The following is a 25433-nucleotide window of genomic DNA, read 5'->3' on the forward strand; positions in this document are numbered from 1 at the left end:
AGGGTACATATCATGCTGCAATTCCTTCTGGGCAATCAACTATTTTGAGTGCACACAGCAACAGTTTGGTTGATGATTTACAGAAGCTAAATTTAATACCAAGAGGCCTTGTACTTTTACACTTTTTATAACAACTACTAGGGGAAAAAGAATTGGAACACAGTCATCCCATCAATATTACATTCATGTAAATACGTTGAGCATTTCCCATACCTTTGCTGTCAACTATTTCAAAAGGACACTATTGAGGAGGAGATCCAACACTGGATCAGCTATGGCAATTCAGCAATTTACAAACCAAGGCAGCAAGTGTTTGACAACAAAGAGCTCTACAAATTAATAGAAGTCCTAATGCACAGAGCAGTTGTCATAACACACTCCTATACCAGTGAGACCTGAACTGTGTACTAGCAGCTCATAAAAGTGCTATAGAATTTCCACTAGCAATGAGGACAGTTGAATATACATTAGTGACTTTCTTTGAAGGTCCAGACACAGTGTCCATATGTCTGAAAAGTATCTTTCTGTCTGATCCTGTCTCATCAAGTATCAAATGATCAATATTTGACAAAGCAATGACAAAGAAAATGCAATAAAGACTCTTCAACTCTCCTTGAAGAGTGGCAGTATTGACATTAATGATTGAAAGAAGCTTGCTTCCCAATCGTTTAGAATGACAAAATTTGTCCATCAAGCTGCTTGATACTTTTGAGTTACAATGTCTTAATGATGATGCGGAATGACTTGAGAGCAATCCATGCGGATTGGCAATAGAGAAGGTGGGGTGGGGGGGGAAGGAAGGAAACAAGTCCTACGCTCAAGACCTAACAAACTCATGTTCCTTGTGTCCAAACTCCTGCGGGTGCAGAATCAACCTGCTCGGTCACGATTATCCATGGCAGAAATGTGCAAATCCTGAGATGTCATCTTTAATAGAGCAGCAGTTGATGAGGACAATGTCATTTGTAAAACCTTTAAGAGACCTAATAGAGACAAATGACGCAGACCAACTGGTCTATGTCTCCATTTAGGTTGCATACGAGCCTCCTTTCATTTCTCTTCCTTTAACCTGATCAGCAATACTCACTTCTCTTCCTCTCATTTTTATTGAGTTTCTCCTTAAATGCTTTTATGTAATTTACCCCAACTGCTCTTCCTTGTTGCAAGTTCCACATTCTAAACAACATTTGATTAAAACTGTTCCTGAATTCCCTACTGGATTTATTTGTCATTACTTCATATTTATGACTCCTAATACTTATGATCCCTAATACTATTAAATTTCCAAAAAGCCAAAGTCTTTTCTCTGTACCTACAAACCCTCTGATAATTTCAGAAGGCCTCTATCAAGTGGCCCCTCAGTTTTCTCCTTTCTACAAAAAAGACCATTGTGTTTCTCTCTATCCTATGAAAATCTGTTTTTCCTTCTTGTTCACACTGGCCATGGGCTGAGTGTCAGTACCTCCAGTACAGTGATTCTCAAAGTCTAATCTGTAAACATGCTTCCATGGGTCTACAAGACCATATGAAAGGGTGTGCTGCAATAACAGCAGTGCGTCAGCTGTCTTACCTAGCAGGAGCGCACACCTAAGAGAGTGCTCCCAGAACAGAGCAACAATAAAAACCTATGTTTTATATGCTTTGCTAACACAAGTATATGCATTTTAGAATATTACAATATTGTCAGGGAAGTAGTATAAATACTACATCATTTGAAATGGGGTCCTTCAACCAAATAAGTTTGAGAATTAAAACACAAATTGCTGGAAAGGCTCAGAAGATCTGTCAGCATCCCAGGAGAGAAATCAGAGTTAACATTTAGGGCCAAGTGACCATTCCTCTGAACTGTAAGTTTGAGAATTATTCTTTTACACCACATTCACCTGAATAAATAAATCATAATCAAGATTAATCAAAACACTCAAAATTATATCATGCAATGCATGAAATATTAATGCTAAGAAATTGTTTTTTCAATGGCAGGTATCAAATTCTCAAAATATAAAAGAAAAAAATGAACAGTAAGTTAACATCTGCCTTCCAAACACAGAATTAAATCAGTTAGAAAATTAACTTGATTCCATAATGACAAGACTGTGATTGTCTCCAACACTGGAATTCTAAAGGCCAGATATACAGAATGAATGGCAGCAATTACAATTACAGCAACATCTTCCAATGCAGTGAAATAATATTGCATAAAACATGTAGTATTAACCTTGTTAATTATCAACTGGTATGTACTGGGTATGTGTAGTATCTGGTCAAATTTCCTATCTAAGTAATTTTTAAGGTTGGTGAGCTTATAAAGGATCAGCTGTTTACCATTACAAAGTTTAGATATTCAGTGAAACAAAGAATTCCTTTTAACCAGTGGTTGATTGAGTTCAGGCTGCCTTCTTAAATTTTACATAAAACAACTATGTAACACCACAAACATTCTCCAGTTTGGCACCTAATTTAAGTTTTAGTTCTGCAAAGCCAAATGATGAAACTATAAAAATTGAGCAAAATAGCAGTGCTCTCCAGTAGTGGTTTGTTAATTCAAATCATTTAATGCAAGACAGCCTTCTTCTCTTCAGGAAAGATTTGCAGTGAAAAATTCCACAGTGAGAAAAGTAGTTTGAACACAGCTTCTGACAGTTAACAATAGCACAATGCCCACCACAAAGAAAAGGAATAATTAAGACAACAGCATATATGTCAAACCTTCAAATAATATTAAATCCAAAATTAACTTTTGAAAACTAAAATGTATTGGCAGTTTTAAGAAAAACAAATAGCTTTTCTCAGTCTTATGCATGAAGAGAAATGCATCTACAACATTTATAGGCTACTCCAAGAGGACTCTACATTTTCCATTAAAAACAACATTGAATCTTAACCAAATATTATTTGTTCAATGTTTATAGCTGCATAATCTGCATTTGTTTTGGCATTCAGAGATTGTGCATTTTACTAAACTGAAATAAGCAAGATAAATTTATTTCACTATGTAATTTTCAAAACACAAAACAGTAATAGACTCTCAGCATATAAACAGGCCCTGCAGCTCACCAACAAACACCAAACTCCATTATTCTCATTTACCTGCATCTGGTCCAGACCCTATTATGCCCTGGCATTTTAAATGTTCCTCCAGATGCTTCATAAATGTTGCAAGACTCCATCACTTTCTCAGGCAGCATATTCCACATATCTATCACCCTCTGGGTGAAAACAAAAGTTCTTCTCAGATCTCCTCTGAACCACCTACTCCCAACTTTAAAGTTACGCCCGTTGGTATTAGGCACACCTGCCATAGGGAGGAATTTTGTAAACCTCAACCAGAAGTGCACTCAGCCTCCTCTGTTCCAAGAAAAACCCAGGCTATTTAGTCTCTCCTTAAAATGGAGGCGCTTCTTCTCTGCATCCTCTCCAGTGCACTCATGTCCTTCTGATAATGAGGTGACCAGAACTGCACAGAGTATTCCATCTATGACCTAACCAATGTCTTATAAAGTTGTAACAAGGCTTTTTGCTTTTATATTCTAAGCCCTGGCTAATGAGGAAAATAAAGGCTAATAGCACATTTGTAACAATAGAATTCTTGGCAGGATTTTTCAGGTTGGGGTTGTGTGTTCTGGAAAAAAAAATCAGAACATAAAAGAGGAACAGAAGTTATCTAAGTGGAAAAGGGAATGGAAGACTAATTGTTTTGTTACTATATAATAAAGTACTACAAAAATTAGTTACCCAACAAGCATGCTCAAAGGAATTACATTATTCAGATAAACTTGCTCGTTAAGTTGCAACATTTTACTCAATTTCTATTGTCTCTATTTACGTTTCAAGTTTCATAACATCCTTCCTATGGCAGGGAAGTGCACACAGTATTCCAACAGCAGCTTAACCAATGCCTTGTACAGCCACAACATGGCCTCCCGACTCCTACACTCAATAAAAGCCAGCGTACCAAACACCTTCTTCACCATCCTACCTACCTGCAATGAAACTTTCAAGGAACTATAAACCTGGACTCTAAGGTCTTTTTATTCAGTAACATTCCCCAGGCCGTACCATTAAGTATACCAGTCCTGTCCTGATTTGCCCTTCCAAAATGCAGCACATCAGAGGTGGAGGGGTCACCATATAGAGGTTTATAAAACCATGAGGGGCATAGACAGGGTAAATAGACAAGCTCTTTTCCCCAGGGTGGGGAGTCCAAAGCTAGAAAGCGTAGGTTTAAGGTGAGAGGGCAAAGATTTAAACGGGACCTTGGAGCAACTTTTTCACACAGAGGGTAGTGTGTGTATGGAATGAGCTGCCAGAGGAAGTGGTAGAGGTTGGTACAATTACAACATTTAAAAGGCATCTGGATGGGTATATGGAAAGAAAGGGTTTACGGGGATATGAGCCAAATTCTGGAAAATGGCTCCAAATACATTTAGGATATCTGATCTACATGGACAAGATAGGCAGAGGGGCTGTTTCCATGCTGTATATTTCTGTGACTCTGTTCTCTTCAAACTCATTTTGTCCACAAGATCCCTGCTGCTGACATTATTCCCACTGGATTTTTGTTATCTGACTTCATGTTCTAGCTGCCATGCTACTTACCATTGTAAAATGTAATGTAATGGTTAGTTGTCTTCTTTCCTTTCAAATCCATCACCATTAACTTTTCTTTGTTATTTTTCTCCATTTAAAAAAACACCATTGTGACCCTTTCTTCGTCTTTGCAAACGTCGAACAAATCATTAACAATAATTTCCTTTCCAAAATTCTTGAATATTTTAATACCTCCCAAAATCTGCACCCATCTTTTTGTCAGTTCCTTCTTTAAATCTTTTAAATCAGATTCTGAAACATCATCAAAATGACAAATATAATTAGAACCCCTACAGTGTGGAAACAGGCCCTTCAGCCCAACAAGTTCACACTGGCCCTTGGTACATCCCATCCAGACCCATCCCCCTTTTACCAACCTAATCTAAAGATCCCTGAACACTACAGGCAATTTAGCTTAGCCAATCCACCCAACCTGCACAGTTTTGGACTGTGGGGAAAAAACCGGAGCACCCGGAGGAAACCCATGCAGACGCGGGGAAAATCAGCAAACTCCACACAGACAGTCGCCCGAGGGTGGAATTGAACTCGGGACCCTGGCGCTATAAGGCAACAGTGCTAACCACTGAGCCACTGTGTCACCCCAAGTAACATCCTACATGACTGTGATTACAGAATCTCTGCAACTTGGAAACATGCCATTCAGCCCACTAATTCCATACCATCCCTCCAAAGAGCATCCCACACGGACCCATCCCCCTACCCTTTCCCTCTAACCCTGCATTTCCCATGGTTAATCCAACAAACATACACATCCCGAAACACTATGGGTAATTTAGCATGGCCAATCTACCTAGCCTGCACATCTTTGGACTGTGGGAGGAAACCAGAGCACCTGGTGGAAACCCACGCAGACACAGGGAGAATGTGCAAACTTCCCACAGACAGTCAGAGGATGGAATTGAACCTGGGTCCCTGACGCTGTGAGGCGGCAGCATTAACCACTGAGCTAATGTGCCACCCTTTTTGTTCTAGAATTTAAGCTGCTGGATTCAGCAACAGGAGGAAGGGAGGTAATGGTGCATAATTAACTCCTTTTCAATCTAAGATAACAAGGTGTAGAGCTGGATGAACACAGCAGGCCAAGCAGCATCAGAGGAGCAGGAAAGCTGACATGTTGGGCCTAGACGCTTCTTCAGAAACTTTTCTTAACAGCTCTACACCTTGTTATCTCAGATTCTCCAGCATCTGCAGTTCCTACTGTCTCTTTTTCGATCTACATTCCTTGATAGGTTAAGTAAGTGGGCAAAAAGTTGGTAGATGGAGTATAAAGAGTGAAAAAGTGAAGTTGTTCGTTGTGGAAGGGAGAACAAAAGAACAGAATATTATTTAAACAGAGAATAACTGCAGAAAGCTGAAACATAAAGGGATTTGCGGGTACCTGTACCTGAAATACTAAAAGCCACATAATCAGGAGTACTATGTTGGCCCTTATTTCCAGGGAGTTAGCTTATAAGCGTAGGGAATTCTTAATGAAACTGTACAAGGTACAGGTGAGTTCTGAGAGCAGTTTTGGTCCCCTTATTTAAAGCAACATATCATTTCATTGGAGGCAGCTTGGAGATGGTTCACAAAGATGGTCACTGGTATGCAGGGATTGTTTTAACAGCTGAGGGTAAACAGGTTGGGACTCTACTCACTGGAGTTTAGAAGATTGAGTGGTAATCTCATTGAAACATAAAGGATTCTTAAAGGGCTTGACAGAGTAAATGCTGAGATGATGTTTTCCCTCATGGGAGAGTCGAGGACTACAGAACAGTCATGGAACATAGAGATAAGGGGGAATTTCTCCTCTCAGAGAGTGGAGTTTCTCTGCAACTCCTTGCCACAGAGAGATGTGGGGCGGAGTCCTTACGTATAGTTGAAGCTGAGATAGATAGATTCTTGATCAGTAGGAGAATCAAGGGTTACAGGGAAAAAGCAGGAAAGTGATCGGAGGAATGTCAGATCAGATATGACCTAATTGAATGGGGGAGCTGGCTCTAGGAGCCAAACAACTTCTAATGATCTTACATGCAATCTTTGACAAAGTTGATCATGCTATATTTCTGCATTGCCAATCTAAATAGGACTGCATTCGATGCCAGTCGTAGTCCGAGAATTGCCTGCAAGTTTTTCTTCTCATTTTTATACCATTACCTCTGGAATCCCCCAAGATTTGCTACTTTGCCTTCTCCTATTTTGCATCTGTGCGCTGATGCTTGGTAATATAAACTAAATATGTATCATCAGGTTCCACTGTATGGTGATAATAGCTAGGTCAGACTCACTACAAACTCGTTTGGCTGCTCAGCTGTGTTTAGTTAGTAGCACTCAGAGTCAGAAAGTTGGGGTTCAAGTCTCATGTCTGGACACTGCACATCTTCACCTCAGTATAAACACTGCTGAAACTTTCATTTATGTTTTTGTTCCCTCAAAACTTATCTACTAATGCTCCCTTGGCCAGTCTCCCATCTTCCAGTCTCCATAAACTTTTCTTGCATTCTAACTGCCACCAATGCGCGATTATTAACTAATGTTGGTTACTGGTCCAACAACACCTTTGATTTAAATTCTTCTTTCTCGTGTTTAAATCTCTCTAAAGTTTTGCTTTTCTCGATTATGGTAAACTACTTCAATCTTACAACAAGGTAACAATAAGTCCAAAGAGTCCTGCAGTGCGCACGCTCAATTAGATCTTTTTTGACCATTTTCAAAATACTTTAATAATCTGTAATAACCCAACAAAAATCTATTGACAAAAGCACTGAAAACTTCAACTGATCCAGTAGTAAAACTGCATGTAGGATGGGAGCGTTCAAAATTTCCACTACTCTTGTATGGAAAAAGAGTGATCTTGACGGCCTTAAGATAAATGACACAATGATATCTGCAACGAAGTACTTACTGGAGCTGCTAAGAAAATCACTAGATGAAAGTTAGGCAACCAAACGGTAAAGTCTCTGACACATAGAAGAAAGGATAATATCAGGATAGTGATGTATAAAGTCCAAGATAGTAAAATATCAGTATTTTGGTATTTGATTAGAATTGAAAAGATAGAGTTCTCTTCTATAGGGAAAAGTGAAAGGCAGCAGAAAAATTGGTCAACCGAGGCAGTGCTGGATGATAGATTGTGACTGCAGACACGCTACAGTGAATGTAAAAGGATGGCACAAAACAGGGGAGCGTGATACGCTACGACAGATCTCCTGACAGGATATCTCCAAGCAGGAATAGCAGCAAATTTCTCTCCTCAACTGACTAACTCTCATGCTATTTGAATGTCCTCCTTCTCGTTTCTAGTGATAGTGGACGTAATCTGTGTCTGCCACTAAATTCCTGTATCATTCTAAACACCTTGATTAAAATCACCTCTCAACCTCCGATTATCAGGGAACAAACCTCTGATGCTGCCTGGCCTGCTGTGTTCCCCCAGCTCCATATGGTGTTATCTCAGCATTGGCAGTTCTTACTATCTATATTTTTTTCTAACCTATGCTCATGATTTAAATTCATAGATTAAGTAATCTTCAGGTGGATTGAAGCTATGTGCCAATAACTTCATCTGCAAACTTGGATTTACATTCTTCGATGTCTGTACCTGAGTCATTAATATATGATGAAAAGCAAAGGTCCCGGTACAGGTCTCAAAGGAACACACTTGTCACATTTTTCAAGTCAGGAAACAAATCCTTTATTCTTGCTGGATACAGACAAAATCCACTGAACACATCCATGTTGCAAGTTGTAATCAGAAAATAAAACTCTTCAAGATTAGTCAGACTTGACCTAGCCCTCACAAATTCATATAGACTCTCTTAGATCAGTTGATTTTCAACCAGGACTGTCTCTGATGATAGATTCCAGCATTGTTCACAAATATGACGCTAAATGGACTCATTATCTGTTTCAACCATTGTAAATTACGGAGTAGCATTTGCAATTTTCCTACCCAACAATACAATTTACAAACTTTGAAAATTTTGGAATATTATGAATTGGATTATCATAACATCACGTGGGCATGCACAATATTTTGGAACACTGTAAATTATTCTCATTTAGTTTTAATGTAAAACAACTGGTAAACAAAACAAAATACAAATTACCATCATTTAACCTCTAATCAAATACATTGTAATCTCTCCATTCCAGAAATCTCAGACTCAGACATATACAGCACAACAGTACAGTCTGCTGTGTCAGCACCAGTCTTCAAAGACCGAACTGCATAAATCCCAGTCCTCCAGCCCTTTGGCACTTGACCTGTGGCCAGTGAATTTGAAACTTACTGCCAAGGGCCTTTATATTTTCTCCCTTTACTCCCCCAACAGCCTGGAATACATCTCATGCTTGGCCTGTAGATTTATTCACTTCTAAGGCTGCTGAACATGCCATTATCTCCTCTTTGTTAATATTTTTGAAATTTTGGAAGTAATTAAGTATTTACCTGCGATGACTTTTTCCATTGCGTAGACGATGCAAGCATTCATTGAGGACTGTGCCCAAGTATTTCAGGTGCATACACAGTTTACTTTTACAATCCCTAAGGCCTTACCATTACTATTGTCCTACTCTGTACATTTAAACCCTTTTGGATTTTCTTTTATTCTGCCCACCAGAGCTTTCTCATGAAATCTTTGTTTTCTTAATTTATAACTTTGAGCTCCTCTTCCACTGTACCCCTGTAGAGATCCTGTCATAATGAGCACAGTGAAACTGCAATATGCTTCGCTTTTTTAAATCCAAACCTTTATATCCCTTAACAACCAGGGTTTTCCAGTCTTGGACCAAAACCTTTGCCTTTATAGAAGCTTACTTCCCCTTGTTAGTTATAATGGGAACTGCAGATGCTGGAGAATCCAAGATAATAAAACGTGAGGCTGGATGAACACAGCAGGCCCAGCAGCATCTCAGGAGCACAACAGCTGATGTTTCGGGCCTAGACCCTTCATCAGAGAGGGGGATGGGGTGAGGGTTCTGGAATTAATACGGAGAGAGGGGGAGGCGGACCAAAGATGGAGAGAAAAGATGATAGGTGGAGAGGAGAGTATAGGTGGGGAGGTAGGGAGGGGATAGGTCAGTCCAGGGAAGATGGACAGGTCAAGGAGGTGGGATGAGGTTAGTAGGTAGGAGATGGAGGTGCGGCTTGGGGTGGGAGGAAGGGATGGGTGAGAGGAAGAACAGGTTTCGTCCCCTCCCCCCACTGAACCACACAACCAGCCCAGCTCTTCCCCTCCACCCACTGCATCCCAAAACCAGTCCAGCCTGTCTCTGCCTCCCTAACCTGTTCTTCCTCTCACCCATCCCTTCCTCCCACACCAAGCCGCACCTCCATCTCCTACCTACTAACCTCATCCCACCACCTTGACCTGTCCGTCTTCCCTGGACTGACCTATCCCCTTCCTACCTCCCCACCTATACTCTCCTCTCCACCTATCTTCTTTTCTCTCCATCTTCGGTCCGTCTCCCCCTCTCTCCCTATTTATTCCAGAGCCCTCATCCCATCCCCCTCTCTGATGAAAGGTCTAGGCCTGAAACATCAGGTTTTGTGCTCCTGAGATGCTGCTGGGCCTGCTGTGTTCATCCAGCCTCACATTTTATTATCCCCTTGTTAGTTCTTTTGTTTGTTCCTCCTTGAATGCCTCCCAATGCTGTGACAAGATTTTATCTGAAAGCAGTTGCCCCTGTTGTCTTGGGCCACATTATACCTTAGTAAACTGAGTCTTTCACCAGTTTATATTTCTGGCCCATTTTTGTCTTTTTCCATAACTATAACAGGGTTATAGACACAATCTCCAAATTGCTCCCTTACTGACATGACTTACTGCCTGCAGTCATCTCCAAATATTAGATCCAGAACAGCCCCCTCTCTTGTTGGGCCATAAACTGGTTAAAAAAGCTTCTCAAGTATAATTTAAGACTTTTTTTCCATCCTTATCTTATACATTAAAACTCTCATTTGACATCAAGGTGGTGAAAATCACCTGTCATCTGCAAACATCAGGTGTCCAGCCTTTTTTTGAGCAGACCAAAGCATTTCTTCAACACTGGGGAATTGTTTACGTGCAATATTTTGGGAGCAGAAACTTGGAAGACAGTATGTGGATATGCAAAACACTTTAAAAAATTAACACCTTTATAATGTTCGATAACTGTTTTACATTTGATGTAAATATTTAAATTTATAATCTTTTCCACTTCATGCATTGCAGTTAGACATTCTAACATCATGCTATACTGAGCAGAATTAACTTGGTCTCAAACATTCCAAACTGGAAATGTTACAGTACATCTGATCTGAGGAAGTCATACAAATTAGTAGCATTAAATGTACAAATGGAAGGATATGAAAAAGCATAATAAAAGCTCACTATACCTGAGTGCAGAATAAACTCCCAACGACAAGAATGCATAATCAGGATCATAATAAAGGTACACTGAAGAAGTGCAGTGAGGAAGAATGTCGATTACTCCGACGGCAATAATCTTTCCATCTAACCAGTACTGCTGGTGAAATGAACCGTAACCTGAAGCAGGTCCATCGATTGGATTCTCTGCCTAGAAAAGGAGGAATAAATCATATTAGAAGGCATCCAAGCAATTTAACACGAGTAAATAACAGAGAAATTAACGCATTGAAGTTGAAAGTCTGACTTTTTAAATAAAAGTATATTTTAACAACAACTCTAAGCTCAAAACTAAAAATTATGAAATCTTGAACTGTAATTCCAATACCAAGTATGCACGAGTATCATGATGCACCAGGGTAGAGAGCTGGAAATCAAGTCCTGCTATTGCAGAATCATCACAGAAGATTTTAATCGAAGTGCACAAAATATCCTAATTCACTTGACATTTTAGACCAAAGTTGACAGAAAGCATGGACCAGGTTTCTGTACACTACTTATTATAAATAAGTAGGTTTTAGCTATAGGTACACAGGTACGAATAGTCAGCATCTAACTCTGCTCATTAATGCTGTAACCTCTGTAATACACACACACACACACACACACACACACACACACACACACACAGAGAGAGAGAGAGAGAGAGAGCGCGTGATGAAGGAATTGCACGCGCAGGTGAGACAGCGAGCGAGAAAAGAACTTAAGGAATTGTGCACGCTGGGAATCTGAACCAAAACCAGACATTGCTTGGAAATTTGACAGGTCTGACAGCATTTGCAGAGAGAAATCAGTGTTGACATTTTGGGTCCAGTAACTCTCCTTTAGAACAGATGAGACAAAAACTCAATGGTGTTATGTGCGGAGGACCCAACTGAGAAGGGCAATTCAATGGGCCCAGTCCACAGAGTCCGCTGAGATGCTGCATTTGGCTAGTCAGAACTTGATTTTATTGATCACTGTCTCTAGTCCACTTCCTTTGGAGGAGACACAGGCACAGACCAAGCGGTTCACAAATTATCAAGAACATAAGAACTAGGAGCAGAAGTAGGCCATTTGGCCCCTTGAACCTGCCCCGCCATTTAATAAGATTGTGGCTATCTTTTTAAGACTCCGCTCCACTTACCCACCCACTCACCATAACACTTAATTCCTTTACTTTTCAAAAATTTATCTAGCTTTGCCTTAAAAACATTCAATGATGTAGCTTCAACCACTTCACTGGGCAGGGAATTCCACTGATTCACAACCCTTTGGGTGAAGAAGTTCCTCCTGACTTCAGTCCTACATCTGCTTCCCTTTATTTTGAGGCAATGCCCTCTAGTCCAAGCTTCAACTACTAGCAGAAACAACCTCCCTGTCTCCACCTTATCTATTCCCTTCATAATCTTATATGTTTCTATAAGATCTCCCCTCATTCTTCTGAATTCCAATTAGTATAATCCCAGTCTACTCAGTCTCTCCTCATAATTCAACCCTCTCAACTCAAGAATCAACCAAGAAAATCTCCTCTGCACCCTCTCCAGTGCTAGTATATCTCTTCCCAAGTAAGGAGACCAAAACTGCACACGGTACTCCAGGTATGGCCTCACCAGGACTCTCTACAGCTGCAGCATAGCCTCCCTGTTTTTAAACTCCATCCCTCAAGCAATGGCAGACAAAATTCCATTTGCCTTTTTAATTACCTGATGCACCCGCAATCCCACCTTCAGCGATTCATGCTCAAGGACACCCAAGTCCCTCTGCACAGTAGCATGCTGCAATTTTTTTACCATTTAAAACAGTCCATTTTGCTGTTATTCCTACCAAAATGGATGACCTCACACTTATCAATATTGTACTCCATCTGCCAGACCTTTGCCCACTCACTTAGACTATCAATATCCCTTTGCAGACTTTGTGTCTTCTGCACACTTTGCTCTACCACTCACCTTAGCGTGATCTGAAAATTTTGACATGCCACACTTGGGCCCCAACTTTAAATCATCTCTCTAAATTGTAAACAATTGTGGTCCCAACACTGATCCCTGAGGCACACCACTAGCCAATGACTGCCAACCAGAAAAACACCTATTTACCCCCTACTCTTTGCTTTCTACTGGTCAACCAATCCTCTATCCAAGTCAATACATTACCTGTAATACCATGCAACTTTATCTTATGTGGCAGCCTTTGGTGTGACACCTTGTCAAATGCCTTCTGGAAATCCAGATACACCACATCCACCGGTTCCCCACTGAGGACATTACTTGCACGGTGGACAAAGAATTCCACCAAATTAGTTAAACATGATCTACCCTCATGAACCCATGCTGGGTGTTCCCAAGGGGACAATTTATATCCAGATGTCTTGCTATTTCTTCTTTAACAATAGCATTTTCCCCACTATCGACATTAAGCTAACCAGCCTATAGTTACCTGCTTTCTGTCTACTTCCTTTTTTGAACAGTGGCATCACATTGGCAAGTCTCTGACTTATTATCTAAAAGCAACAGTTTACAGTAACTGGAGGAGAAAAATAAACAGGCTTTCTTCAGGCTTTAGTTTACTGCAGTGGTAAGGGCAGCACTTCTCCTTCGAGAGATCTGAAGGCGTCTATATCCTGCTGTTCACACCCAAAAGCTGAGGGCAGACAATAGGCCTTTGACATTGACAACTGGTCACCACTCTAGAGACCAATCAGCTGTTCATTTGCTGGCCAAATCTCCCTTTTACACACCCATAGTTGCAGATCATCTGCACTAAACTTACCCCACTAGTTGAACAAACAAATATAAACTACACTTCCAGTATGTGCTGCTAACTTGCTTTTAGAAAGCACAGCATTATAAAATAGTCCTTTCCTATTTCAGTCCACAAAAAACACAAAAATAAAAAGGTATGTTGTTTACACAAGCATTTATTACATTTAAAATCGGCATCATTATGAAACAAATATTTGGCTTTTCAAAAACAGAAAGCACTTAAGAACTAGCAGTAGACAATTCTGTCCCCTGAAGCTGCTGCATCATTTAATAGGATCATGGCTGATCTCATCTCAGCCTCAACTCTACTTTCCTGCCTGCTGCCTATAACTCTTCAACCCATTACTAAGGCAGATATTTAATATGTCCTCCTTAAATTTACCCAGGATCCAAAATATCCCCCACAGTCAAGGGTAGTGAATTCCAGATTGACATCCCTTAGAGAAAATATTTCTGGAATCTTGAATACTGTGTGCAATTGTGGTCTCCATTTTGAACGAAGAATATCCTTGCAATGGAAACACTGTAGTAAAGGATCACTTGATAAGAAAACCCTCTTACTTGTGAACCATGAGGGCAGGCTTTGCAAAATATATCCTTAGAAACTAGAGTCCAGAACAATGACAAGTGACCTCAATGAATCATTCATAACCCTGTAGGGATTTGACATATTGATGGTGGATAGAGAATCTAGAAAAAGAAGGCACAGTTTCAAGGTAATCAGTTGATTATTTAGGACTGAGAAGATGACCAATTTCTTCACTCAGGAGTTGTGAATCCTTAGAATTCCCTACTCAAGAGGATTGTGGGATGCAACACCATTGAATATAATTTAGGCCAAGATGGACAGATTTTGGATCTCTCAGGGAATTGAGGGATATGGGGAGTCGACAGGAAGGTTGAAGGAGCTGAAGATCAAGTTCAGCCATCCTCATGCAAAATGATACACTATACTCTTTGGGCAATAATGTCTTCTGCTCCTATTTCTCGTGTTCTTACTTTGTCTAGGTATGTCTTGTTTCTGTACTTGCCCAATTACAATGCCCTTGTGTGTTACATCCCTTTGTCAACCAACTTCTCATACCTTACCGACTAATAAAATCACTCCCACCTTTATCGTTTAAAAGCTATTAGAGATATACTTTTTCCCAATTCTAAAGCAAGTTCATTGTCCTGAAATATTAACTTTTTTCCCTCACCATGGATGCTGCCTGACAGTGTGATTCAGGCATTTTCTGTGTTTATTCCAGATTTTTATAGTATTTTACTGTTGTTCAAAACCATATACTGCCTTTTTTCTCTGTTGTGTTGTTGAATTCCCATTAGCCTTACAGGAACCTGCAGAAGGCTATGAAGCTGCACAAACTGATAAAGTGCTTTTCATGTGCAAAATCCCAGACAATGAGTTACCCAAGATTTGACAGAAAGTTTTCAGTCAGCAAAATTCATGCCTTCGGTGCACAAACAACTCTTGCAATGACTAGTTTCTCACAGTCATTTCCAAGTAGATATATCCCAATTATTTGACAGCTGTCTTCAACCATCTTGAGCAGATACCAGCATTTTATCATTAGATTGTGTTGAACTGCCAGGTTGCTGACTAAAACATATTGTAAATTAGAATGAAGAGCATGCAGGGAAAATGATGGGATGGAAGAAAAGAATGAAGGACAGAACTGTAATAAAATGAGAATATTGGAGACAAACAAACGTAGTTAAAGAATCAGAGAACCTATTTATATTTTGAATTTCACAATGCAGTGTAGCATTAGCTAGAAATAGATAAGCTAAAATATTTTATGACAACACTGTGAATGGCACACTGTATAAATAATTTATGAATCATACAGTTCTGTGCATTTTCCATAGATTAATTTTTCTAATCGTGCTTGCTTTTCTTTCAAGATGCATTTTTTTTTAAAAAGCAAGTACTGTTTTGAAGATTGAAGTACAAAGTAACATACAGAATTTTTCAAGGATTCACTTGTTTTTACCAGATATTTTCAAGAAACAGTTGTGAACATTTATGGATGCAAGTTTAAAAAGTAGAGAGCTTACATTAAATTACAGTAAATTCAAATAAACTCGCAATTCAGTTAGTTACAATGACTGTTTTGTGCCAGCAGTTGAACAATTCTCTTCCAGAGGTCTATAAGAAGGTAGTAGCATTCACATAACAACCATTTTTCACTTCCAAATACAAACTGATGGAATTGTAAATTGATCACTCCGAATTTTGAATCAGACAGCAGAATCGCAGATATTTCACAAAAGCAAGAACCAAAGATTTTGTCTTCACCTATAATTTCTTCTGTAAAAGCAAAATCATTATTAGCATTTACTGAATGTTGATTGATGAATAAATCTTGCATAAATGCTCCTGCTCCAGAGAACTTTTGTTTCAGGAATCATAATCAGAGTTCATGATTTTGCTTCTCTGCCTGTACTGAGTGCTTCAGTCTCTTTTCCTGCCCAATTACTCTTGGGGCAAATATTACTCAGCCTAAAATGATTATTTACATTACAGCTCTTCCCACTGCCAGAAGTCTTCAGTGTGGTTATTTGCCAATGTTTTTGGAATGTTACAATGTCATGGGGTATAGCGGCTAAGACCATCTTAAGAAAATTAGAGTGCTCTTTCTGGTTACTTGGGTACCTGTGGTGTGTTTGGCAGTCTTGAGGACAATACATTTGTTTCAATTTGTTCCAGACCATCATTATCTCAACATTGCAGAATTATTTCAACAATAAATAAATATTATACAGGCTACTGCAACTAGAAGTGACTCAACTGTCCTCAACTGTACAGGCTTCATTTTTAAGGGTCTCCTTTGCTCTCCAGTACAGCCAAGGAAACCAGCCTTAGATTAACTAGCACATGTTGGAATCTAAAGCGAAAACCTGACTTATTCATTCACATATTCAGAAGTAGGCCTGATCATTAGGAATCAACTTATTCAAAAAGTGATATACTTCTTCAAAGTTACAACAAGCTATTCTACCTACAAGAATTGCAGTACAATAACCTTAGCAACTGCTTTCTATTGCAATTTTACTAAGTGTTGAAAATAATGAATACTGTAGCCAGTTCAAACCCTACAAGAGGAGACGGGACTTCTGATAAACATTAACTTATGCACTTCGACTACTTATTCAAGGGGCATTTGTACCATAATTACCAACTGGTTTCTTATATTTAACAAGAAAGGTAAAGTACAAAACAAACAAAGTGCTTTCTCCTGCTTTACCTCTTAAATAGGAATAGGATTTCATCCAAATGCCCCTTAATTTACCCACTAGCTTATAAAATGTGTTTCAAGACCAACACCTTGAAGCTCACATATTACCAAAGCCAAGGTACTTCATTTCACCCTCTGAGATTGATCAAACTGAAGCTATTACAGACAGAAGTGTGGTATCCATCCTTTGGACATTTACCAAGCAGTACGAAAAGCAAACTCATATCAAAGAGGCGAGTGACCTCTGAAATTGAAAATCAAGAAAGTGATGCAACTTCACAAAAGTGAAAACTTACGCAGCGTGTAAAAGACTAGTTTTTTTAAATTGACCATTGATCACAAATGAAAAAAAAAATCCAACTACCTAATTGGTGTTCCACTATTCTGTCATTACCAGTCTTCGTTAGCTAGAACAAATATACTTCACACTTTTAATCTATATAATTCTCTCTAGATTGTCCTACCAGGAAATATGCTTATTCAAGGTGAGGGAAGCTTGTTTTGAATGGCCTTTAGGGAACAACAAATATAGTTTAAATTCCCTTAAATAAAATGGAAATATTTTTGGGTGCAGATCAATGGAAAATCTGTGGCAAAGCTGCAGAGTTAGGTTCCGATTAAAATTCTGAATATATAAGGCTAAATAAGAGCTGTGCAAGATCCCAGCAAGACAGTCTCAGAAAAGACTAAGTTCACACTGGGTGCCATAAAACACAAGCTCCATTCTCCATAGCTTTATTTATGATCTTTTTTCTACCTATTTCACAAGAATAATTATTCACTAATAATGATGCTGGACTTCTGTAATTGCATACAAACATGTTCATACAATGCTAAATCAAGCTTCTTACTATATCTCAAGCTAAATTAGGGAGCATAGACAACTTGACATGCAACCTATCCCCAAGCTAAGCTCTCTTCTTCATATCCAAATCATGCACAAAATTACTTCCTTGCTGTTTCAAGCCATTGACTGAATTCTCACGGTCCGACCTCTGCCACAGGAATACCAAAATGCTAATCCCATAAGAGATTTAATGTGCTTAATTAATTCTTTGCAGCTCTCCACTTGTTGCAAATTAGAATTAATTTAGAATGTTGCTGCCCATATTCTCATTTAACACTCCTTGCCAAAATTGCTCCTAATAGTGCATTCAAATCTCTCCAGACCTTGTTTAACTTTTCCTTAATTTCATTTTAACAAAATTCTTTCCTTCAACCATATGTCTCCACATTTTGATTTGATTTGATTTATTTTGTCATATGCACCAGGATACAGTGAAAAGTATTTCTTACATAAGTACCTTAGGGTAACAGAACAGAAAGAATACCAGAGATAATGGGAACTGCAGATGCTGGAGATTCCAACATAATAAAATGTGAGGCTGGATGAACACAGCAGGCCAAGCAGCATCTCAGGAACACAAAAGCTGACGTTTCGGGCCTAGACCCTTCATCAGAGAGAAGGGTCTAGGCCCGAAACGTCAGCTTTTGTGCTCCTGAGATGCTGCTTGGCCTGCTGTGTTCATCCAGCCTCACATTTTATTATCTAGAAAGAATACCATGCTACACCTACAGAGAAGGTGCAGAGAAAGATCAACTCTAATAATAGGAGAAACCTGTTCCTTCACTGTTCTTGTGTTAAAATCCTGGAACTTCTAAAGAAACCTCTAAATAGCACTGTTAGTGTGCTTACATGAGCAGGACTACTTTCTCAATTCCCATTAGATATGGAACGAATGCTGGTCTCACAACAACAGCATCATCATTTGCTATAAATTTTCTACTGTTATATGACTGATGTTTCTCTGGCCTTTAAAGCACCAAAGCTGATTCCAGTACCTGAGGAACACTGGATAGTTCTAGGCTGTTGTTTATTTTGCAATGAACTCCTGCTTGCACCATCAATCTGATCTGCCATTTACATACTACTCTTAACAGATACTGTAAGCACAAAAGTTGCTGAATAAAAGATGAGATTGTCAGCGGATATTCAGAAAACCATGCCTCAAATGCTGTACAAAAACAAAAGTTGCTGGAAAAGCTCAGTAGGTCTGGCAGCATCTGTGAAGAAAAAAGATACAGTTAACGTATCGAGTCTGGTGACACTTTCTCAGATATTGTGCGCTACTTGATATATTCTTGTTTTCATATTTTTAAAGCTGGCCCCCTTAAAGCGGAGGCTTGGGGACAGCTTTGCAGAACACCTCCGCTCGGTTCGCACTAAACAACTGCACCTCCCAGTGGCAAACCATTTCCACTCCCCCTCCCATTCTTTAGATGACATGTCCATCATGGGCCTCCTGCAGTGCTACAATGATGCCACCTGAAGGTTGCAGGAACAGCAACTCATATTCCGCTTGGTAACCCTGCAGCCATATGGTATCAATGTGGACTTCACCAGCTTCAAAATCTCCCCATTCCCCACCGCATCCCAAAACCAGCCCAGTTCGTCCCCTCCCCCCACTGCATCCCAAAACCAGTCCAGCCTGTCTCTGCCTCCCTAACCTGTTCTTCCTCTCACCCATCCCTTCCTCCCACCCAAAGCCGCACCTCCATCTCCTACCTACTAACCTCATCCCACCTCCTTGACTGTCCGTCTTCCTTGGACTGACCTATCCCCTCCCTACTTCCCCACCTATACTCTCCTCTCCACCTATCTTCTTTTCTCTTCATCTTCGGTCCACCTCCCCCTCTCTCCCTATTTATTCCAGAACCCTCACCCCATTCCCCCTCTCTGATGAAGGGTCTAGGCCCGAAACGTCAGCTTTTGCGCTCCTGAGATGCTGCTTGGCCTGTGTTCATCCAGCCTCACACTTTATTATCCCCTTAAAATGCTGTCTTTTACAAAGTGGAAATACACATTTACTTTATTTTTATCCATTTGCATTTACTTCCTTTCCTCAAAAGATTGTTTCTGTGTTAGGGCAGATGCTAGTCATATTCTGGTGCATGTAAAATAACTACATGGAAGAAAGTAAGAGTCTTACCAAAGAGTGTTGACTATGGAAACCATGTCATCTAAGTCAGATCCTAACAAACATTCACATTTTCATAGGAGGCCAATTAAAGTACCCTAATTGTTGTCCAGACTGCAAACAACTCACTCAAAAGAATTTAAAAATCAGACACATTTCTGGTCAATCTGACTGCTGGATAATGGTCTATATTTGACAGCAGAATTCAGATCAGTATCTTGATAGAAAAATTCATTTTCATTATGATAGCTCTTTCAGTCACGCAATGATTGACTAAATTTAATGTACTTACTGTGCATCCACAAGTAATATTGCTTTGAAATGATTGTTTACTAATATCTAAAAAGAGTTGTGTGTGAGCTTGCTAAATTTCTCAGATTTTGTGGAGGATACAAAATTACCGTTTAGTTGTTTAACTAATATTAATGCTGGTCACAAAAGAAATTAGTAAAAGTGCACTATTTAGTGAGCAAGACTAACAAGATTTATATGTCAAATGCATAAGTCAGCTAGGTTTAGAGACTTCATGTTTAGATTATTTTGTTTTATTTTGACTTTAAATCACATCGATCAAATGGATTTTCTGGCTATATAGTTTAAATTTACAGTCCACCTGACTTTTCCATTCAATCACTACAATATGTTATCCCATGTTTAAAAGAAAGCATTAACATGCTTAGGACATTAACTGGCTCGGCATAACAAAAATTACAGTGGGTGAAAGATTCACAAATAAAAACTTTACAGCTGTGTCAGCTTAAAAGCTAACTATGACAACGCTTTATTTACTAATTAAAAACCTGCTTGAATATTTTTGACTAGTAATGATATGAAGCGGTTGTATTAAATTCAGATTATTTCACAATGTCCATTGAAATCATATTTCCTGTTTGAGTAGTATTTACATTTATAATTATCTTACATCAGTGCCTCAGGGGGATAGCAGGGTGAAAATCAACCTATTCCTGGAGTCACCACAGAAGTTGAAGATTTTATCAATATACCCCAATACCAAGTTAACAAAAAGCATGGGCAGGGTTCTGGATTTAACGAGAATGACTATTTATGACAATTAAATAGTTGTTTACTTGTAGCTAAAAATCTGAACTGTTGGAGAAGCAATGGCCAAGTGGTATTTTCTTCACACTATTAATTCAGAGGTCAGGGTAATCTTCTGGGGACCAAAATTCTCATATTCAAGTAGTGCCATGGCAGCTGGTCAAAGTTGAAATAAGTAAAAATTAAGAGTCTAATGATGACCATAAAGCCACTACTGACAGTTAGAAAAATCCATCTGGTTCAATGTACCCTTTAGAAAAGGAAACTGTCATTCTAACCTGACTAGCTGACATAAAACTCCAGACCCACAGCAATGGGGTTGCCCTCTGAGCAGTTAGGGACAGGCAACAAATGCTAACACTCACAATCCTGTGAATGAAAAATTCTATAGCTCTACTAGTTAAAAAAAACTAATACCCTTATAAAATGCTCCGTAAGCTCACACACCTAAGACAAAATATCATCATTAGTTTCAATGATAAGAAAAACTGGGATAACAGTTCAACAGCCCCTGTCCCCAGGGTTTGCCAGAATGACACTTTTGTTTGCCAGGACTTGCTGTATGTTGATGTCTCTTCTCCAGGTGCTTTTAACTTACTTGCAGAAGCAAGAAGAACTGGTTCATAAATTCTAAATTGCTTAGCTACGGGTTAAAAGTCACAGCTTACAGCAATTAGAGACTGCAAATAAACTGGTTTTCTTCAAGCTTCATTTTGCTTTTTACTGCAGAAAAAAAAGTGTGAGGAGAGAGAGCACAACATAAAGAGAGGAGAGCGGTGTGTGGAGTCAGAGAGAGTGGGGCGTAGTGGGGAGTCAGAGAGGTGTGGGGAGAGAGGGAGAGAAGGAAGGAAAGGGAGAGAGACAAGTCGAGAGGAGGGGGCGTGGGGAGAGGGAGACAGAAATAGACACAGAGAGACAGCAGAAGAAAAGCCATGCGTTGGCAAGGATGTTTGATCATTTCTTTGATAGAAACACAGAAAACAGAAGACAGGAACAGGAGTAGGCCATTCAGCCCATTGAACTTGTTCCACCATTCAACGTGATTGTACTTAATTCCATTCTCCTTTCTTTCTGCATACCTCTTTACACTTTTGACTTCTGGAAATGTATCTATTTCTTTCTAAAAGTATAGTGTCTTTGTCTCCACAGCCTTATGTAGTAGGGAATTCCACAGGTTCACCACCCTAACTAAATGCCTTTTCCTCCTCATCTACATCCAAAATGGCCAACTGCATACTCTCAGATTGTGACTATTTGTTATGGACCCACCCCTGCAGTCAGAACAAACATTATCCCTGAATCCAGTCTGTCCGGCCCTGTTAAAATTTTGTGGTTACTTCAGATTGCCTCTCATTCTTCTAAACTCCTGTATATACAAGCCCAGTCAACCTAAACTCTCCTCAAAAGGAGAGACCTGCCATCCTGGGAATCAGGCAAGTGGACCTCTGGTGCAATTCCATATGGGAAGCATACCTTTTCTGAGGTAAGGAGACCAAAATTGCACACAATGCTCCACATACGGTGTCACCAGAGCACTGTACAGGTGCAGCAAGATTTCCTTCCTACTGCACTCAAACTCTCTTGCAATGAAGACCAACATATTATTTATCTTCCTAACCACTTGCTACAGCTATATGTTTGTTTACAACGACCAATGTAGAAGCTTTGAAAACAGTCTACATTTGATGGTGTTAAGCTGTAGAAGCTGCCGGACGAGAACCTTAGTTTTGCAGATGTGTATCGAAAAGCCCATTTTCTCATATGCTTCAGAAAGGGGCTCACAGTGACCTGGGGTTAGTTCTGCACTGACACACCCACAAGCTTCATCTGCATGAGAGCTCAATTACTTAAACTGGGATGATTTTGGAATGAAGATGGTTAAGATTGAACTGTTTTCCACCTGTTTGTGTCGAGACATCTCCATTTCTGCGAGGAATCTGCAGGAGTTGAAGACCAGTATTGCAGCAAGGGAGATGAAGAGTGGCTAATGACATATCTTTCCTTGACTAATCAAACATGACATACACAGACTCCAAAATGCTTTCACCAAGGAACAATCTTGTTACACAATTATTTATTCTGCAACTTCCAAGATGTTAATCATCATTTATGCAGTCTAAAAAAATAAGAAAGCATCCTGGAAGTGCTCCATCTGTAGCTAATGGCACAAAACACACAATCCCATTTCATCTATTTGTATACATGTTAATACATACAAAATAATTAATATCTCACTGAACATACAAAAAGGGAGCACTAACTGTAAAAGTTGTCAAGTTGAATATCATTCTTTTACCCCTCACTGTCTCCAAAATATCAAGACAGCTGGTGTTCACTGTAAAATTAAACTGGAGTAAGAGAGAGTTCCCTGGCAAACTACTGCAGGAAAAACAAGGAGAACGTTAGTCTGCTGCTAGCTGTTTCACATTTGGTCTGCAACTCCTTAATGTGGACACTGGATGGCAAATTGGTAACAAGCATTTCACTTTGTACAATACATGTTTTTCACTGTGCATCCCCTCCCAAAAGGACTTTTATATAGTAAATGGTATCCTACGTCTATATATTTGATACTGTACTGAAACCATATTGCATGAACAATTTTTTGCACGTGCCGCACTTAAAAAGCTTAAAAGAACTCTCGAAATCTTACTTCATCCCAAAGACAAGATAGATTATCCGGGGTGGGATTAGACAGCCATGGCTGACAACGGAAGTCAAGAAATGTATCAAAGAAAAAGAGACAGCCTATAAAGTGGCCCAGAGCACTGGGAAATCAGAGGATTGGGAAGGCTACAAAAACAAACAAACAGAGGATAACAAAGAGAGAAATAAGGAAGGAGAGGATCAAATATGAAGGTAGGCTAGCCAGCAATATTAGAAATGATAGTAAAAGTTTCTTTCAATACATAAGAAACAATCGAGAAGCAAAAGTAGACATTGGGCCACTCCAAATTGATGCTCGAAGGCTAGTGATGAGAGATAAGGAAATAGCTGAAGAACTTAATAAGTACTTGGTGTCAGGCTTCACAGTGGAAGACATAAGTAGTATCCCAACAATTAAGGAGAATCAGGGGGCAGAGTTGAGTATGGTAGGCATTAAAAAAAGAGAAAGTGCTAGAAAAGCTAAAAGGTCTAAAAATTGATACATCTCCTGGCCCCGATGGGCTACATCCTAGAGTTCTGAGGGAGGTGGCTGAGGAAATAGCAGAGGCTTTGGTTGTGATCTTTCAAAAGTCACTGGAGTCTGGGAAAGTCCCAGATGATTGGAAAATTGCTGTTGTAACCCCCTTGTTTAAGAAAGGATCAAGACAAAAGATGGAAAATTATAGGCCGATTAGCCTAACCTCGGTAGTTGGTAAAATTCTAGAATCCATTGTTCAGGATGAGATTTCTAAATTCCTCGAAGTGCAGGGTCGGGTTAGAACAAGTCAGCATGCATTTAGTAAGGGGAGGTCGTGCCTGACAAACCTGTTAGAATTCTTTGAAGAGGTAACAAGTATATTAGACCAGGGAACCCCAGTGGATGTTATCTAGACTTCCAAAAGGCCTTTAATAAAGTGCCTCACGGGAGGTTGCTGAGTAAGGTGAGGGCCCATGGTGTTCGAAGTGAGCTACTGGCTTGGATTGAGGATTGGCTATCTGACAGAAGGCAGAGAGTTGGGATAAAAGGCTCTTTTTCAGAATGGCAACCGATGACAAGTGGTGTCCTGCAGGGTTCAGTGTTGGGGCGGCAGCTGTTCACTTTATATATTAATGATTTGGATGAAGGGACTGGGGGCATTCTGGCAAAGTTTGCCGATGATACGAAGGCAGATGGACAGGCAGGTAGTACTGAGGTGATTTAGACAGTTTAAGAGAGTGGTCCAGGAAATGGCTGATGAAATTCAACATGAACAAATGCAAGGTCTTGCACTTTGGGGGAAAAAGAATGCAGGTATAGACTATTTTCGAAACGGTGAGAAAATTCGTAAAGCAGAAGTACAAAGGGATCTGGGAGTATTGGTCCAGGATTCTCTAAAGGTTAACTTGCAGGTAGAGTCCGTGATTAAGAAAGCGAATGTAATGTTGTCACTTATCTCAAGATGGTTGGAATATAAAAAGCAGTGACATGCTTCCGAGACTTCAATAAAGCTCTAGTTAGACCCCATTTAGAATATGGTGTCCAATTTTGGGCTCCACACCTCATGCTGGCACTGGAGTGTGTCCAGTGGAGATTCACACAGATGAGTAGGTTTAACGTACGATGAACGGGATAAGAAGGTTGAGGGGAGATCTAACAGAAGCTTACAAGATAATGTATGGCTTAGAAAGCGTGGACGCTGGGAAGTTGCTTCCATTAGGCGGGGAGACTAGGACCTGTGGGCACAGCCTTAGAATTAGAGGGGGTAAATTTAAAACGGAAATGAGGAG

At 39.7% G+C, this 25433-nt stretch overlaps 1 protein-coding gene across 8 annotated transcripts in view; it reads right to left on the bottom strand.

Moving 5' to 3' along the window:
* LOC125461710 (arginyl-tRNA--protein transferase 1) overlaps positions 1–25433 on the bottom strand; it is a 248655-nt gene that overhangs the window by 108819 nt on the left and 114403 nt on the right. For all 8 annotated transcript variants that reach the window (XM_048550765.2, XM_048550766.2, XM_048550771.2 and 5 more), the window contains one exon: positions 10970–11151. In XM_048550765.2, the coding sequence (XP_048406722.1) occupies positions 10970–11151 (182 nt within the window). The remainder of the gene's footprint in view (positions 1–10969; positions 11152–25433) is intronic.

The sequence above is a fragment of the Stegostoma tigrinum genome, chromosome 20 (assembly GCF_030684315.1).
Source record: "Stegostoma tigrinum isolate sSteTig4 chromosome 20, sSteTig4.hap1, whole genome shotgun sequence".
Classification (NCBI taxonomy): Eukaryota; Metazoa; Chordata; class Chondrichthyes; order Orectolobiformes; family Stegostomatidae; genus Stegostoma; species Stegostoma tigrinum.